This window comes from Rhinichthys klamathensis, unplaced genomic scaffold (genome assembly GCF_029890125.1).
Source record: "Rhinichthys klamathensis goyatoka isolate OS25496 unplaced genomic scaffold, OSU_Roscu_1.1 h1tg000401l_1, whole genome shotgun sequence".
Lineage (NCBI taxonomy): Eukaryota > Metazoa > Chordata > Actinopteri > Cypriniformes > Leuciscidae > Rhinichthys > Rhinichthys klamathensis.
Genome location: NW_026606902.1, coordinates 877475 through 897201, shown reverse-complemented (window position 1 = coordinate 897201; position 19727 = coordinate 877475). Strand labels below are relative to the sequence as shown.

General features: G+C 38.8%; 2 protein-coding genes across 2 annotated transcripts; both read right to left on the bottom strand.

Moving 5' to 3' along the window:
- Positions 1-2433: 2433 nt before the first annotated feature.
- si:ch211-237i5.4 (slit homolog 1 protein) lies at positions 2434-6055 on the bottom strand. Its single transcript, XM_056234647.1, has 2 exons — positions 5524-6055; positions 2434-3461 (listed from the first exon to the last, which is right to left on the bottom strand). Exons 1-2 carry the CDS (start codon positions 5797-5799, stop codon positions 2694-2696), a joined length of 1044 nt encoding a protein of 347 aa, XP_056090622.1. The 5' UTR covers positions 5800-6055; the 3' UTR covers positions 2434-2693.
- A 2675-nt stretch (positions 6056-8730) lies between these two features.
- Positions 8731-19318, bottom strand: lsm12a (LSM12 homolog a). Its single transcript, XM_056234650.1, has 5 exons — positions 19134-19318; positions 14340-14473; positions 14128-14237; positions 13434-13560; positions 8731-10210 (listed from the first exon to the last, which is right to left on the bottom strand). Exons 1-5 carry the CDS (start codon positions 19258-19260, stop codon positions 10115-10117), a joined length of 594 nt encoding a protein of 197 aa, XP_056090625.1. The 5' UTR covers positions 19261-19318; the 3' UTR covers positions 8731-10114.
- Positions 19319-19727: the final 409 nt, after the last annotated feature.

Sequence of the window (19727 nt, the reverse complement as noted above, 5' to 3'; positions counted from 1 at the left end):
GCTCTAAGGTCCCACACATTCATCAGAGCTCGGCTTGCCCTATTGTAATGAGATTTCTCTGGATTCCCTGAATCTTTTCACAATATTATATGGTAGTTGGTGAAAGACATAAATTCTTTGCAATCTTGCATTGAGAAATTTGAATTGTTGGACAATTCTCTCATGATATTTGGTACAAAGTGGTGAGCCATGACCCATATTTGCTTGCAAAAACTGAGAAGCTCTTTTACACCCAACTTTTTTGTAGTGTGTTGCAGCCATCAAAATCAAAATTTGTTTATATTTATAAAATACAATTATGTTGTTCAGTGAAAACATTGGAAAACTTTAGGAAAGGTCTATGAGCCGGAACTTGAACTCATGTCACCCGAGCTGCCCACAAGGCTATCGGCACCGACGATAGGATATTGCTTTCTACTTGACCGCAATGTTTTATTCTCCATCATTCAATGCATTTTACCTGTACATATACGAACCTTTATGTTATGTCATCACAGATTAAAATCTATGAAAATCAAAATATTTCTTGCATTTAAGGGAGGAGAGACTGATGTGTACTAGAAGGAGTCCATTATGACACCACGGCCCATTTACACGAAGGACAATTATTCTAAATGTGAAAGAATAGCATGAATAGAGTCCCCATCACAACTATAACAATAACGGCAATGTTGTTGGAATCACTATTAGAAATGTTTTTTTTCTCCAGCTGATAAACAATAAAAACATTGACATCCATTCAGAATCCACCCGACTAAAGCAACCAGCGCAAGCATTTAAAGAGGCAGTGACAAAACTGCAGTGCGCGTTTATAATAAACAATGTTATTGTGCATTGGTTTGGACGTTAATTAAGTTATCATTTATAGTTATTGCTCTTGGTGTTGAACGGGCCTTAAAGGAGTGGTTCACTTTAAAATGAAAATTATCCCATGATTTACTCACCCTCAAGCCATCCTAGGTGTTTATGACTTTCTTCTTTCAGATGAATACAATCGGAGTTATATTAATAAACACCCTGACGCTTCCGAGCTTTATAATGGCAGTGAATTGCAACCATCAGTTTGAAGCTCAAAAAAGAGCATCCATCCGTCATAAACAAACTCCACGTGGCTCCGGGGGGTTGATTAAGGCCTTCCGAAGCAAAGCGATGAGTTTGTGTAAGAAAAATATTTAAAACTTTATAAAGTTAAATAAATTGCTTTCGGCCAAATGAACATAAGGATTCGACTTAAGTGTAAAGCACACTTTTTGTGCTTGATTTAGTACTTGTTTTAAAACAGATCGATATAATAACCTAAAGGGCATCCCCATGTGCAATGATACTAAATCTGTATCATGAAATTATGATTTGAAAGTTCAATAAGGGTGCTTGAGGAACCATGCACATTAATTGATGTGTAATCCTTTGACAGCAGTTGCAGAGAATTAAGCTTTTAGGCTTTACAGCCAACCAGAAGGAAATTAATGTAACAGTCCGTTTTGGGCATACAAGGACACATGATGACTTTTGGCAGAATGTGTCCTTTTGACATGATGGCAGAAATGACTACTGTAGTAATTAAATATTTTCTTGGTGATCACCTCTGTTTAGTTGTAGATCTTTTAACCGTTACGCGGACACAGAAGCCTGTCTAAAATCAGTTTCATGAGGTACCTGTACCTTCGTACACAAATGCTGCCTCTAAAGTCAATGCCTGATAAGGCAGCAGGCAAGTCACTGCCTAAGTTTTCAGACGCAGACGATGAGTTTTGTCAGAAAGGGCTAGTAAATACAATTTAAATGTACCAAAATATTTAGTTTTTATTGTACTAAGGAACATAATTATTAACATATCCTATTGAAACAGTATAAAACATCAAGATTACCACTAAGCTGCACTCTAAAAAATGCTGGGTTGTTTCAACCCAAATTTGGGTCAAATATGGACAAACCCAAATGTTGGGTTAAAAATGTAATTTAAAATTTTAACCCGACTTCAACTTTCACTTTCAACTGTAAATTTTTTATTACATTTTTAACCCAACATTTGGGTTTGTCCATATTTGACCCAAATTTGGGTTGAAACAACCCAGCATTTTTTAGAGTGAGGGAAAGACTTTTGTCATTGTTAAGACCGAGAGAGAAAGAGAGAGAGAGAGAGAGAGAGAGAGAGAGAGAGAGAGAGAGAGAGAGAGAGAGAGAGAGAGAGAGAGAAGGAACAAATCAAAAGTTAAAAAAATAAATTAACAACAGAAAAAAACTGATCGCAAGAGGCAAAACTGCTTATAAAGTCCTTAAATTTAAAAAAATTAAACAAAAACAACCTTGCCATTTTATGTAAATGTAATGATAGAGTAGAAGGTAGCTTTTGACTTTGTAAGTGGCAAAGGGGATGTCTGAAAGAGGCTACTGTAATATAATTCATAACACATCACATAACACAAGACAACTAATTGGTTAGCTAGCACATATTGTAATCTAAAAACATCCCATATTAGAAAGATTTACATCAGATTCAAGTTACCAATACTTTTATCCAAGATTTGCATTATAAGAGTCTCAATTTCAACCACCACATCAACTCAGAACAAATGGTATCAGTACAGTTTCTCGCTTTAATCCGTGTATTTGCTCTTTGTCGGGAAAAGAGGCCAAAGCAAGACCATCGTATCTGTATTTTCAATCTGTATTGTTCTCCTGTATAAGTCACCTCACTGCTCTTGCGGTTCCCCCTCATTCTGTTCCCAGTATTTTTTCTTGCGTTTTCTCTCCGCCATGACCAAGGCACCAAAGACAGTCACAATCACAGTAGCAGTGATGACTAACACCGTAACAGTCTCAGCCACACACAACTGGCTGTCCACCCATGCCAAAGAGGCTCCGGCAAGCTGCCAGGGCTCCCGACATGTTACGTTGTGATAGTCGTCCACAAGGAGGTGCCTCACACTAAGCAGCTTGCTGAAGACACGGTGCAGGTCGCAGTCACAGTTCCACGGGTTCCCAGCCAACTGCAGGTGCGTAGCAGCCGTGTGCAAGCTCAGCAATGTCTTGAAGTTCAGGTGTTCCAGATGATTCGCCTCCAAGCCCAACAGAGAAAGACTGTGTAATGGTGCTAGTGCATTTACCTCAATCCGAGAGATGTTGTTGTTCCCCAGGAGCAGAACTTCCAGTCCGGGCAGCATGGTGAGGGATCCGTCTCGCAGAACACCCAGGCGGTTCCCTTGGAGGTAAAGGTGGCGCAGGCGGGACAGGCCACGAAACGCGCCAGGTTCAACAGATTGGATACGATTGTGGCTGAGGTCCAGCTTCACAAGGTTCTCCAGATGTTCTAGGCCTGGAGGTTTCAACAGCACCAGTGCATTGTGGTCCAGCCGCAATTCACGCAGGGAAGACAGGCTCTCAGAGAAATTAGGAGGGATCTTAGTGAGGTTGTTACGACTCATGTCCAGCTTCTCCAGATAGGACAGAGAGAAAAAAGCCTGTGGGGAAACAGACATTTGGGTAAATGTATACGGTAGAGGTTGAACGACTGCAGATTTTTTAAAGTCAATATTTATGTGATTAAAGTCGAATTGACTAGTCGCTGATGACATCATCGATGCACAAATAAGCCTGAACCTCAAGCTGAGACTCGAACGCGGGTTGCTTTGTGCACAGCAATGGCATATGACACAGCGCTGCCCACAAGACTATTGCTCCTACATAACAGCTTATTTTTATCAGTTCTTTTGTCATTGGGTCGTTATATTTCTCACAGATTTCTGCTCTTTCTGAATCAGATACAGATAAAGTATAGCAATTTAGTAGTAATTTTGGGCTGTGTTTTAGTTAGGGTTAGGTTAGGGTTAGGTTTTAGTTAGGGTTAGGATTTTGGCTTCCAGTGATTATGAAAACATGATTCCTTCCTTTAAAGTGGTGTGCTGGTACCCATATAAATCAGCCGAATCAGCTAATGCCACGTGTAAAAGCGCATTGAGCTGCGAAAGAGGAGGCTTTCTGCCCGTGCGATCCAAAATGGAGAGAAACACGGACAAGAACAGGCTTTGGGCTTCCAAGGAACGTCCAAGTGATCTGAGGGCGCGGGCGCTTCGGTCTGGCAAGCGCCGGAAGTGATCTCTCGCGCGTGTACGTCACTCATTGTTTACACAGAAATTTCGGAAGTGTTACCTTTTACTGTGAAGATCTAAACGTACAGGAAATCGCAATGGAAGACGATTTCGATTTATCAACAGACAACATTGAATTTTTTCGCAACCGCGCAAGAGATCCCTTCCGACGCTTTCCGGCGCTTGCGCAGACCGAAGCGCCAGCGCCCTCAGATCACTTGGACGTGGCTGTGGTTACAAGAGGTAAAAATGATATAAAAACTGTTCGTTTTCTCACACAAACCGCTCGTTTCGTGTCTTAGGCCATCCATGTGTACTTACGAGTCATTAAATCATGTTTGATTTGGACTTCTCTGTGCATGCTCTTTGAGGTGGTGACCATAGACCTGCATTATATGACTGACAGACAAGAACGGTTTGACCTAAAAATATCAAAATTGAAACTACTGCGGAAACAAAGACACCTACATCTTGGATGCCCTTGAGGTAAGCTAAAACATACCAAAAATTAATTTCAAAGTGAACTATCCCTTTAAGGTTGTGCCTAGGGTGACTGGACGACTGACTGGACTATGTAGCCCTACTCGTCACTGCCCTGAAGCGCGAAAATCAGCCTTTTAAATTTCAACCGGCCGTTGGGCTCATTGTGCCGTCGTCTCATTCTTCATCGAGCATATTTACCTCACCTAAATAAGAAACGTAATTATTCAAACACAACCTACAACTTCCTTGTCTAATGTGACATTTATTTGTTCAGTCTAACTGAAGGGAGGACAGAATAACGTTAGCTGATAATTAATGCAGTTTGCAATCTTGTAAAGTTATAAATTACAGCCTATTACTAGTGTATGCTAACGTTAGCTTTTCGTTTTCAGATATCCTTTAATCCTTACCGTTAGGAAAAGTGTTGAACATTTGGTCAGGTATGACAAATATTTTAACTTTATGCCAAAAGTTATAAGACATAATGAAGCCAAAATTACAGTTAATTGACATTTCAGCACTCCTTGAACAGACAGCGGCTTATAAGCGCGTACCTAACGTTACTTGTTGCACAGTAATGTTTTTCTTTTCCTTTTTTGGTAACGCACAAAACGTCTTATTGTAAATAACACAATTTAATGATCTGTAGAACGTTTTTTCCACTAAATAATAGTTCATTTTATTGCCATGGCATCAATGGTTCCATGAAGAACCTTTCACTTCCACAAAGTATTTCTTAAAATGTTCTTCGCACAACAACAAAAAAAGGTTCTTTTAAGTTAGGTTAGGTCCCCCTTTAGGAACCTTTATTTTAAAGAGTGTAAATAACCTATGGAAAGGTTCCCTGAATGTTAAATGTTCTTCAAAGAATATCAATGGCAATAAAGACCTTTTATTTTTGAGTAGGCTTAGGCTATAGCCTATATGGATTTAATAAATGGTCCTAACTTACCTGCGTATGAAGAACCTGGATGCTGCTGTCCGAGAGCACTAGAATACGTAAAGACCAAAGGCCAGCGAAAGCTCGACTCCGGATCTCCGTAAGCTTGTTTCCTCCAAGGTCTAGGAGCCAGGTGCCGTGGGGAAGTCCATGTGGGATATCCTCAAAACCCCTGGCATGGCAATCCACCAGGTCTGAGTGTTCATAGCACTGGCAGAGGTGACTACACAGTCTTGAACTCCTCGACGGAGAAAGAAAGAGTAAAAGCATCGCGACAGAAGGCAACATGATGTGATGACAGATTCAAGAGATCTACATGGAGCGCTACAAAACGTGAAATGTTTGACCAGGACGTCGATTAACGGATCCTCAGCTTTTGGAAGAGGAGCGAGATCTCTGTGATAAACGCAGTTGCATTTGTTTCACTATTGGAATAGCAAAACAGACTTTTACAGATCAGCAGAATATTCGCAGTCTGCAGTGCAGCTGAAATGTCTGTCAGAAGCACTTAATCGCCTTAAAACCATATGCGACTCAATTTCTAAGCCCCCCTCCCCACACGAAACATAAATTACGTAGCCTAGGCTCAGGGCCGGATTGGGACTCATTTTCAGCCCTGGAATTTGCCTTAGACCGGCCCACTTTGAAACCTCAGTATATAAGTCTGCAATAGTGCAGTGTTCTGTACAGCCTTGTTATTCATTTTATTTAAAAAATATATAAATTTATATTCAGTGCAATAGCTGTATACAGGGTTTTAAAAATACAGAGGTCCGAAAAGTGATCTTGCTAGGGGGTTCGGGGGCATATGCCCACCCAGACAAGTGAAGTAGGCCTATACAAACAGTGAAATGTCCCAGTGCTGATATGGGGAAATATAAACACATTCGAGGTATACAAATATATATATTTATACAACAATGCCAATATATAATATAATAATATATAATATAATATATGTGCTTGTGTTGTTAAAATTGAGTTTATTTTTACACTAGCTGATCATCATTGGCAAAGAACATATGTATGTCTGTGTTAAATAGGAATCCATTGTAATAAAGTTATTCTCATTCTGGGCACAGTATGCAATAGGCTATTCCTCTACCTGCTCTCATTTCTCATCTCCATCTTCTCTCATTCTCTTTATCTTTAGGTTACCTAAATATCCCCTTCCCGAAGCTGAGTTTTGATTGATACAGTCTTCACAAACTGATTATTTCTTTCGGTCGTTTAAAACTTCTTTCGTAATTAAAACAGCTGTTTAGTTTAGCCACTTGCCTCTTATCTTGTGAAGCGTCGCGTTTGGATTCGCTCGCGGCCGCGGCTCGCGAACATAAATCCCGCTTACTTTGATCGGTCATCTCAAACATTTTGCCATTGCCGACGAGCGGTGTTTGAATACGCAAGCAGCTCAGATTATGAGGTCGGTTATCGTCGCGATATGCAAATCATTGCAGCACCAAATTAGAGTTAATATTAGTCAATTATTTCACAACGTTCATTATACACTCAGAAAAATATACACTCAATAAAGCATTCAACCCAGTGCCATGACAACACCAGCCCTCCTGGCCAATAAAACATACCGGCCCACCGGGAATTCTCCCGGTGCTCCCGATTAGCCAATCCGGGCCTGCCTAGGCTACTACTACTAGTAGAAGCAGCATACAAATAATGCGTAAAAACAGTTATAATGTTTTATTCCTTTCCTCCACTAAATAGCCTATACTATAGGCTACTGCTTCTTGTCAGCTTCTTTCTCAATTACTCCGGCTCCACACCAAGACAAGCAGCGCACAAGTGATGGGAAGACAGACTCACCTCCGCGAATCGGTAGTTTCAAAAGAACCGGTTAAAAACAATCAGGGATTCTTATACGTTTTATAATGACCTGCTAATTGTATTATGTATGTTACTGTTGGCTATAGGTAGGCTAGCCTACACATTGCTGTTCACTGCAAATGGATCTGCGATGATTTTTTTGTGCCAGTTCAGTTGGCTGCAGCCATTATTCAGCAAAAAAGTAGACTAATTTCGAAATGCATTAAACTGTGCTAAAATTCATTAACATTAGTGTGCTTAAACTTTTGTTTGTTTTAATACATTATTTTAATGTATTAAAATTTGATGTAGGCTATTTAAATATACGTGTTCATTTACACAATGAATGTGGTAATAAATCATGTAAACATTTCCAGAGCGATATTTGTAACAATCAATCTATTTCAAACGATTTAAGAGTCGACGAAAAGATTCGACTCAAAAGAACAATTTGCGCACTCTGAAGAGCAAGGGCAGCTGTCACATTTGGTCATAATCCAATACGTTTTAAATCTCGGATATCCTTGTAGGCATAACGCAGCCAACGTTGCATTTTCTTTTATAAAATAACTTTATATAAAATTCTTAGTGTCCAATGTGATTCAATACGCACAATAATCTCAGCCAAATTCCTGATGTTTAAATTTAGAAATATCAATGCCAGACGAGAGATTATATAACACAGAATTACTGCTGTAAATCCCCTGAATTTAGTCTTAAATGGATTTTTAAAGACCCAAGCGGATTACGCAGAGGTTTCAGTTTTAACCCATTTTGAACGGATCCGTCTTATATGCCGATTTAAAGAGACAGTATACCCGAAATAAAGTCATTATTTATTCACCATTATATACCCATAGCCTACTATACTTTTCTTTTTTCCGTGGTACACAAAAAGTTATGCATGAATGAAGGGCTCCCTCAGTCACCATTCATTTTGGTTATACGACAAAAAATAACATCAATGATTGTTGACTTACAAACAGTCCCTAATATTATGTCTGGCGTTTCTTTTTGTGTTTCAAGTACAAAACTGTTACATTTGGGTGAACGTGCCAAACCCACGGCTCAGCGGTCCAACACCCCAACACCATGTGCGATGTGGGTCAGGGGCAGAAATATGAGATCATGTGGGATTAAATAATGCATATGTTTGTACATGAATAATGGAAAAACCCTCAACATCAATGATTCAGTCCAGTCAATGGCATATTTTGTATGTAAATATTCATTTAAACTCATTGGGATTCACTGAAAATGAGTCACCAACTTATTCTGTCCCCATTATGTTACCACAGAATATGGGGTTACTATTGAAGATGCAGTGGAAGACAACCAGTTGACTCAGACCATTATTATAGCTTATTAAATAAAAGAGGGATAAAAACAAGACAAATCTCACTTTTCTCTTTTTTTATTTCTTCATAACTATTTAAAATAAAAAATAAAATACTGCGAAAGAAACCTATAGGCGAACAGCATCCTTGTCAACACAGCGATATAAACTGGTATGCAACCCGGATACACGTCACAGCTTGGCGCCACTGCTTGAGCCTCAATCAGGCTACGAGGTTCACGAGGCTGGGATGGGGAGGATTTCGGCTTCGAGCCAGTGCCACCCATACCCCCCGTCCCAGTCTCTTAACATGGCAAGATATCACTTTAACATTTCTTTTTCCCAAACAGGTGATTACAAATATTCCCGTTCAGAAAGAGATCAGTTCTGTCGCGAGAGATGAGCATGATATGAGCCGCCTTACGCCGACACATATCTGAAGAAAATTGACCGTCGCTGGAATAACGAAGGAATGCAAGAAGTCAAAGAGAGGTGTGAGTCTCTCGTTGGTCACTGCATGTACCCTTCCAGTTTGGATGTGTTTGGAAATAATAATACAAACAAACATTGCATCATAGAAAATGGTCCCACTATGGAAGAGGTATTCAAAATGGCAAGTACAGGACCAATATGGAAGAAAATGACAAAATAATAATATACCGCCAAGTAGTCTTGGCTCTCCATTTCTCTCTTGGTCAACTGCACCTGGAGCTGAAGAGAGACAACAAGACCACGTTCTACAAGTAAACTGAAAGGATGCTTACAGCACTCAAGAGTGTTACTCCTTCGTCTATCACTTAAAAAGTGACAAAAGTAAACAAAAAAGAAAAGGGAGTTTTATATAAAAATAAGATGTTGGGTAGATGCTAAGTGCAATTCAATTTCCCATGCTGTGCCTTCAGCCCTCAATAATTCTAAACCTACAAAATAAACCCTGTATTTGCTGCTAAAGAAATCATACAATAGTTATCCAGTCTACCTTAGGAAAATTGTTTTTGTTCCACCCTCACACCCTTTCTACCACTAAAAAATGTGGCACAAAGTAAGATCATGGATTTGAACAGAAAATGTGATATACTTTTTTTTTTGGTGGCTAACCAAATGAGATGAAATAACCACATGGGTTATTTAATGACAGGAGGAAAAAAACTGGAGATCCAGCATGGTAGGTTTAGTGAGTTAATGATGTTGGAAATGATGTATTCTATATGAAATGATATTCTAAGACAGCACTCTATTTTTGCCCTCTCTTTTGTCAGTGGAAGCATTTTTTCTCTTCAGATGTGTAGGACCGTCATCCCTGCTCAAAACGCTGAGTATCAGCTATCTCAACCTTTGTCTGGCGATTGGTTTAAAAAAAAAAAAAAAACAACATCAGAAATTATTAATTTAAAACAAACAACACTTCCTTTGTCAGCATATTGTTTCCTCTCTCTGAGCCTGGGCTCATGATGATAAAGCAGAGTCCTTCTGTGTTTGTTGAGCTTGTTGTGAATGCGGCACTGATTTTTGGCTCTCCACATCCCGAAAATGTTTCTCAACCTGTGGACAGAATACAAAGGTTTGAAAAGTAAAACACCTCTGAATAATATAATTGTTATTTATATCAACGGTAATTTTTTTTTTTTTTTTTTTATTTCCATTCAATATGAGTTAATGCTTATAACTTGTATGTCTGTAAATTTCTGAGGAAAATGCTTCTATGAAATCTAACAGCTGACTTGTTCAACCTTAAAGGGTTATTAGTTCACCAAAATATTAATGTTCTGTCATTAAATACTTACTCTCATGTCGCTCCAAACCCGTAAGTCTTTCGTTCATCTTCAGAACACAAATGAAGATTTTTTTTTATGAATTCTGAGAGCTTTCTGTCCCTCTATAGACAGCAACACAACTGACACTTTGACGCATCAAAGTTCATAAAGAGATCGTAAAACCAATCCATATTGAGTGGTTTTAGGGGTGTGCACGAATATTCGATCTGTAATTATTATTCGAAAAATAAAATACAATTCGAATTTTACTACGTTGCTTTGCTGGCCGTTAATGCAGTGAATCACTAGCTGCGTTTACATGGACACTTATAATCGGATTGACGGCTCAATCGGACTAAAAACCCTTCATGTAAACACCTTAATCGATCCGATTGAGCTCGATCCGATTGAAATTTCGATCGGATTGAAAGGGGTGGTTTACTCCTTTTGTAATCCGATTGAGAGAACATGTAAACACTTGATCGGATTGAAAACCGAAACTAAAAGGACTGCGCATGTGCAATGACGCTGAAATAGCGTATTGACGTATGACGCACGGAACGAGCTGTTCTTCCTGTTGAATAAAGCGAATATAAATGAGTTTTCCGTTATTAAAAAATTCTCGTTTCACTCAGCGTCTGTGAAGTGAAGCAGGACAACGTCCCACCAGTGCTTGTTTCAGATTATCATCCATGGACGACTGGTTTTGGGCGCGGGGTTTTACTGCGCAGCACGGCAAAACGGTTCATGCTCATCGTCTCCAAATCATGACCAGAGACGGATAAATATTAAGTCTGGTTTTTAAAACAAATAAAGAACCAATAGAGGAGAATAGTTATGCGCGAACAGCGGCATATTCGTGCAGTGTGCGCATGTCAAAAAATCAATTCCGATTTGAATCTTGTGACATATAAACGCGCACATCAGCCCGATTACTTTATTTATCGTTCATGTAAACACCATGTTCGGATTCATCAATCGGATTGATTTCATTCCGATTGAACCATGTAAACGCAGCTAGTGATAAATCCCAAGCACTAACGAGTTATAATTAAATGCACTGGGTGGCGCTGTGGAGCGTGTTAAGTTGACTGTATTTGATCACATAATGTCGTCGTCTGACTCGGGAAGTTTGGAATTACTTAGATGAAAATGATCTTACTAAATTACAAAATGGAATTACTTTTAATCAAATGAATTAATTAAACTGATTTATCATAATATCACGACACTACCACAATGAGAAATTTCAATAAATCCAAATAGCAGTCGAATGAGGAAAGACACCAGTCCATCATCACTGCATTCACGACTGCAGGTAAGCGCAGCAATACGCCGAGTGAATTGTATCCGAGATGATAACTTATCTGATAGCTAATGATTTTGAGACATATGCTTCCCTTAAGTTTCGTTAAGGGAGATAGGTTTAAGAACAGAAAACGTGCTGTTAGAAACTTCTATATTGTGGGTATTATTGTTTTTCTCAACATGAACGTGAAACAAACACGATAACCCTATGCTGACTCGAGTGCGTACGGTAACTGCGCAGTCTGCTTTTATTGGCGTTTTTTCCCGTTCGCGCTGCTTGAGCTTAAATGCTTTTGTTCTTTATATTTTTTGTTTACACATATTGTTTAAGGTTTTCAACTAAAAGAACACCTTGAGATATATCGTACGCTTGTTGTGTAGCTATATTGCCTAATCGTAAGCTTGTTCAGAAATGGTGACAAAAACTTTAGAAAATAAAAAATAATGTCTTTCTCGTAAAAACGCTAATTTAAATAAACGAATATTCAAATACAATATTTTTTATTGAAACATGCCCATCCCACTGTGGTTTAGAACAAATTTTCCGAAGAGACTCAATTGTTTTATACGATGAACAGATTAATTGAGGTATTTAGCTATTATTCACATTTAAACACTGATAAGCAAATATAAACAGAAGCTCTACTGAACCTGCTTGATGTGCGAGAACAAACCTCATTGGTTCTTGTGGAAGCTCAAATGTGCTGTGTAACACGAGAATGAACCTCATTGGTTCTTGCCAAAGCTCAAATGTTCTGCGTAACACACGAGAATGAACCTCATTGGTTCTTGCTGAAGCTCAAAAGTGCTGCGTAACAACAAACGTGTTGTGTAACAAGAATGAACCTCATTGGTTCTTGCACGTTGAGAGAACATGCTTGAGCTTCCATTTACCACCACAACTGATGTGCGAGTTAATAAAAGTTTATATGCGAATATAAGCCTAAATTCAATCTGTTCATCATATAAAGAGATCCAGTCTTATTAGAAAACTTTAGACTAAACCACTCAATTCATATGGATTAGTTTTACTATCTTTTTATGAACTTTTTGAAGCGTCAAAGTTCAGAGAAAAATAGCGGCCAATTGAGGGACAAAGCTCTCAGATTTCATCAAAAAGATCTTCATTTGTGTTCTGAAGATGAATGAAAGTCTTACGGGTTTGGAACGACATGAGGGGGAGTAAATAATGACAGCATTTTTTTTTGGGGTTAACTATCCCTTTAAAGACTCATTAAAACAACCTGATCAATGCAGTTTTCTGTCCTGTGCCAACTTATTTCTAAAAGAAAATGAGCAAAAACCTATTGAAGTGCTCATCTGCCCCCAACAAATACATTAAAATATATGTATTTGAATATATTTTAAAATGTAATTAATTCCTGTGATTTTAAAGCTGAATTTTCAGCATCGTTACTCCAGTCTTCCGTGTCATTCTAATGATGATTTGATGCTCAAGAAACATTTCTGATTATTATTACTGTTGAAAACAGCTGTGCTGCTTAATCTATATGGAAACCAAAATACATCTTTTTCAGGATTCTTTGACAAGAAATCAATTTAACGTGTCCTTGCTAAACAAATGTATAAATTTCATTATTTCATAAAAAAAAAAAAAAATATATATATATATATATATATATTACTGACCCTAAACTTTTTAATACTAGTGTATAATACAGCGCAGAGTTGAGACGACTTACTATTTTCCGCACGTGGCTTAAAGCGCTGCCCTCTTTGCCTTTACAGTTGTCCACTTGGTATGGCGGACTGATGACCACATCATCCATCACTAGGATGTTTTTCTCCTGCCATTTGCAGTCTTTGATGCTGCGGATGAAGACGAGGAGGAAGAAAGTGAACGATTCATTCTGTTCAAGGTAAAGTTGCTTGATATAATCATATCTCTTAATTTATACACAATTCTGAGGATCGTTCACCATAATAAACAGAAATATAGATCCAGATATCAAATTCAATTAGTATAGACTGTGATCAGTGTTGGGTAAGTTACTCTAAAAAAGTAATAAGTAGCTAGTAATTAATGACATTTTCAACGGTGTAATAAGATTATTGTATTAATTACTCTCTTGGCCAGTTGAACATTTGAAAGAAATAAAAGAACAGTTTTATAATATAAAATTGAATAAATTATTCTTGAACTGACCAAAGTATTTAAAGGGAGAAAGTTACATTAAAAACATTGAGGTTAAATCCACTATTGTTTTATATAGAATTGCTCTATAATCTATACAGTATTTAATGCAATTACATCCCTTTCTTTATTTTTTCAGGTAATTCAATTACATTAATTAATTACTTGGGAAAAGCCGAATTGCGGAAAAGCCCAAAGGTTAGCCAATTGAAAGTGAACGTATCAATTCGAGTCTCACTTACGTTTTATGAATGGTCTGGAACAGCAGTTGACCCTCTACAGAAACACCAGCACTAATTGCATAAGCTTGAGACAACTTATCTTCCTTTTCCGCCCGTGCTCTATTCACAAGCTGAAAACAGCAATGGAGAAATAAGACGACATGAATTATAACACCTTTCTTAATCATAGATTACTAGATAGCAGAAGAAAATTGGACGTCATTTGGGCTCACCTTGCTAAAATTGAGAGTTGCTAAAGGGGGAGGAGTTTCAGCACGGTCACTGATGATGTCCACTTCGGACACATAGGCCAAGTTAACAAGCACCACATCGCTGAGGTTGGGTTTACCACTGGACGGGGCACATTCTGATACGGTCAAGAGTCAAGGTAGTTGTTTGGCAAATGTGTATTTACTAAAGCAATGTATGAGATAGAAGCCTCCTAGATGGGTATTATCATGGGATAATGCTGTATATCAGCTGTAAGCCCTACTTTGTGCATTTCTCCACTCCAGTTTCATGTTTAGAATCTCATGTTAACAAACAGGATTAAATGACATGAATGTCTGTCATTTAGGAGATGAGTGTCATGGTGGAGGCTGCTTACTAGCATGACAGAGTGCAATCAGATATGAGCCGCATTCAACTTGGAGCACACGAGGACAAGACAACCTGTTACTCAAATAACGTCACAGCAATAGCAAACCACAACCATTTAACGATACAATCAAGTCTCGCCCTATATTCTTTCTTATTCGAGAAGCCGTTTCAGTTGGATACAATAGGGAAGACAAGACTATTTGACAAGACCATTTTTATGCCGACTTTAAAGGTATTCAGATATTTTTGAGAAGATGTGCAATGGTTTAAACATTAAAATCAAAACCGTCTTCAAGCCTTCATAAACCACTGTTCTATAAAACAAGCATACCGGATGGCTTTTCAGATGTTTTATGTACACAATTATTTTTAACACTTAAAACAGGAAGAAAACCAAAGCAGCAAGCTAGTGATGTCAGCAAATTCGACATTACATTAGCTGTCAAGCTAGCTTTACGAGTGCTGTTGCATGACTGGATTTGTAGCATTTGTGGGGAAACGGTGAAAATGTGAGTAAAACAAACGATCATCTCGTCTAGCCCTAAAACTAGTATAGGTTTTGTCAATGTTTATTTAAAAACATCCAATTATGCAGAAAATATGATGGTAAATACAACCCGAATTCCGGAAAAGTTGGGACGTTTTTTTAAATTTGAATAAAATGAAAACTTTAAGACTTTCAAATCACATGAGCCAATATTTTATTCACAATAGAACACAGATAACATAACAAATGTTTAAACGGAGAAATTTTACACTTTTATCCACTAAATGAGTTAATTTCAAATTTGATGCCTGCTACAGGTCTCAAAATAGTTGGGACGGGGGCAACAAATGGTTGAAAAAGCAAAAAAAAAAAATCGAAAGGATTCAGGTGGGAGAACATCTAGCAAGTTAATTTATATCAGGTCTGTAACATGATTAGCTATAAAAGGGATGTCTTAGAGAGGTAGAGTCTCTCAGAAGTAAAGATGGGCAGAGGCTCTCCAATCTGTGAAAGAGTGCGTAAAAAGATTGTGGAACACTTTAAAAACAATGTTCCTCAACGTCAAATTGCAAAGGCTTTGTAAATCTCATCATCTACAGTGCACAACATCATCAAAAGATTCAGAGAAACTGGAGAAATCTCTGTGCGTAAGGGACAAGGCCGAAGACCTTTATTGGATGCCCGTGGTCTTCGGGCCCTCAGACGACACTGCATCACTCATCCGCATGATTGTGTGAATGACATTACTAAATGGGCCCAGGAACACTTCCAGAAACCACTGTCGGTAAACACAATCTGCCGTGCCATCTGCAGATGCCAACTAAAGCTCTATCATGCAAAAAGGAAGCCATATGTGAACATGGTCCAGAAGCGCCGTCGTGTCCTGTGGGCCAAGGCTCATTTAAAATGGACTATTTCAAAGTGGACAAGTATTCTATGGTCCGACGAGTCCAAATTTGACATTCTTGTTGGAAATCACGGACGCCGTGTCCTCCGGGCAAAAGAAGAGGGAGACCTTCCATCGTGTTATCAGCGTTCAGTTCAAAAGCCAGCATCTCTGATGGTATGGGGGTGCATAAGTGCATACGGTATGGGCAGCTAGCATGTTTTGGAAGGCACTATGAATGCTGAAAGCTATATAAAGGTTTTAGAGCAACATATGCTCCCCTCCAGACGACGTCTATTTCAGGGAAGGCCTTGTGTATTTCAGCAGGACAATGCAAAACCACATACTGCAGCTATTACAACTGCATGGCTACATCGTAGAAGAGTCCGGGTGTTGAATTGGCCTGCCTGCAGTCCAGATCTTTCACCTATAGAGAACATTTGGCGCATCATTAAACGACAAATGCGTCAAAGACGACCACGAACACTTCAGCAGCTGGAAACCTATATAAGGCAAGAATGGGACCAAATTCCAACACCAAAACTCCAGACACTCATAAACTCGATGCCCGGACATCTTCAAACTGTTTTGAAAAGAGGAGATGTTACACCATGGGAAACGTGCCCCCTGTCCCAACTATTTTGAGATCTGTCAGTAGCAGGCATCAGATTTGAAATGGGCTCATTTATTGGATAAAAGTGTACATTTTCTCAGTTTAAACATTTGTTATGTTATCTATGTTCTATTGTGAATAAAATAGCGGCTCATGTGATTTGAAAGTCTTATAGTTTTCATTTTATTCAAATTTAAAAAACGTCCCAACTTTTCCGGAATTCGGGTTGTATTTAATTGATGAGTTGTCAATACAATACAGTATATATAGTGTATGATTTTACCCCAAAATTCAACATATTGACAAAATAACTGCAAATCCACGTTTCGCTGCCTGGAGTCCAGTTGTTTCTGTGAATTGCAGCGATCCATTTGCCTTTGTGTGTTCTGTAGCTTTCGTCAGTCAGTAAAAATATACCTCAGATTTCTTTTCAAATCTATTTATAGTCAAATCTCAAAGCTCTTTTCCATTTTAGATGCGTTTAGTGTGTTTTTCGTGGCATTCACACTGAAAACCAATGCTGCCGCTTAAGTCTTTTTGCCACGCAGTGGGCGTAACCACAGTCACTCCGGTCGACGGTGACGTCACGCACATACTACCCTCTATTTTTATTTCATGGTGACTTTAAATATCAACATTTTTGTACTTCATTTAAATAACCTTTCATGCAATTTGGCTTTCTATGCATTTTCAGACCAAGGACCAAACTGAGCTTCTTTTGGTGATGGTTATCCACAATCTGTCATTGGAAAACTAATGCAATAGCTGGCTGAGCTAACCATCTGAAGAGGTCTGACAAAATCAGTTATATTAAGTTTCAGAAACCTCCCTATTTAGTTTAGGTGGTTAAAGGCTCCTCAAACAAAAGTATTTTAACACATAGTGGCTGATATTTGAATGCTGAACAGGAATGGCAGCACATCAGGAGGTTAGCCATCAAACCAGAGGGAACTCTGCAATTGTTTGTTTTTTAATCAATGCACTGATAAAATTAAGGCATGGGAAAATGATATACTTTGTGTATAAATGCAGTGAAATGCTTCATTTAGATGTACACTTAGGGTGTGCATTATGTGTCAGGCAGAGAAACTCGGATGTTAGCGTTGAGGCTAGCTGACGCCCCCTAAGCACGCATGCGCAGATCTGTGTATGGGAGAGCATCAATGCTGTAGTTGACAGCCTGTCCACCCCTCATTCACTTCCATTATGGCTTAGGCCGGGACTGCAGTTCAAACGATACTACAAATAAACATGCTAAACCTCTGACTTAAAATGAAGGGGTTTAGCATGTTTATTTGTAACATCGTTTTTGAAGTTGAATTTACCAGACTTTTCAATGACCTTCCAGCAGCTTGAGATTACTGTATAATGAGGCTAATTCACTAATGAATCATTCAGACCGATTTATAAACCAGTTCGACTGAGTGAAAGCTGAGTTGCGCGAATCAAATCTTCTATGCACCGGTTCGCTCTCACAAAAATCTGAGGGTTGCAAACAAAATAAGTAAAATAACGGAGATTCTCCATTTATTTATAATACATGCGCCAATTTATATTTACGGTGGTGAAAGAATTAAGATTGTGTAAACATGAAAAATGACCATACATTAAAATGACATAAGGACAATAACGAAAATGGTTTAGGTTAACCATATCATTTTGGGCTGTTTTGTCACACTTTACTCATAATTTGATACCCAGAAGTTTACAAAATTAAGAAATTAAATTAAAATTATTTTTATTATTCATAACCAAGCACATTGACTTGCAGCTATCAGCTGGCGTGATGATGTAACCTACAGAAAGGGGCAGCGAACCGATTCAAAAGACTCGACTCACTGGGATGAATAAAAAATCCACCCCAACTAAAAGAATGTCAATCTGACATTACCACGGTTTTGCGAGCGTTTCATGCTCCACAGAAATGAGCATAATGAACCACTAAATAGACAATATATACAGCATAACTAGACAATTATACAGCATGATTTGCTACATTACAGCGCACTTTCAAAATATCTGATAGTTCAAGGTGTTCTATGAACAGGACCCAGTAAAATTAGGTCTAGTATTATTCGTCGTTTGAAACACCATATTGCTTATAATACACTATAACACATTAGAGCTAAATTTCATGTTGTGCGAGTCCAAAATTGTGTTTGGTTGGCATAAAGAGGATGTATTATGCCATATAAATCGTGTAATCTGAACCAGGCATTACACTCACATGCTAAGAACTAAAGAGCACGAGAGAAAAATGTAATAACCAATCGGAGATTCAAATGCGCACCACCTGACTCGGCATGCGCGAAACACGGAAGCGAACGCCGAGTGGACTGACTTCACCGTGGTGAAAATATCTTTGGCATACCCGCAGACCAGGCCTCTTGCAGTTGTGGATCCCGACGATTCAATGACAAGCTGAGACGACAAAAGGATACTCAAAGTCAGCATCTTGGACGGGTAGTCAAAAGCGACGACCTCTCCTTGCAAGCGCTGCCCCAGGCAGGTGAGGCAGGAGACATGGCTCCCGACGCTGAAATACTCCCCTGGTCCAGGAGCCGCCATCTTCTCCGCCAGGAAACGGGAGCAGTCGACTCGCCTCACGTAAACACGCGCAGCCGCGTCAGCATGGGTGGGCGCGCGAGTGGGCGTTCCGCGGGATGAATGAAGTGACGCGAAAACGGGCGCTGCAATTGAAGCCACGCCCGCTTTACTATGGAGTAGTAGATCATGAATATCTTACTACAGTGCACTATACGCCCTCATTTAACCACTTATCACTTACTCGTCTTCCTGGTTTATAGGCCTACACAAGATTCTTTTGAAATTATAGGAGCCAGTTGTTACCATCTGTGACCTAAATCAGAGGTTTTCAAACTTTTTGATGCTCCAGACCCCCAAATATGATGGCCTGCTTTCGAGGGATCCCCATTAAGGCAGTTACATATTTTCAAGAATAAAGACCCTTTTATACAGTGGAAAAAAAAAATATTATAAATGTCTAAAATATCAGTTTACATTACATTGTATCT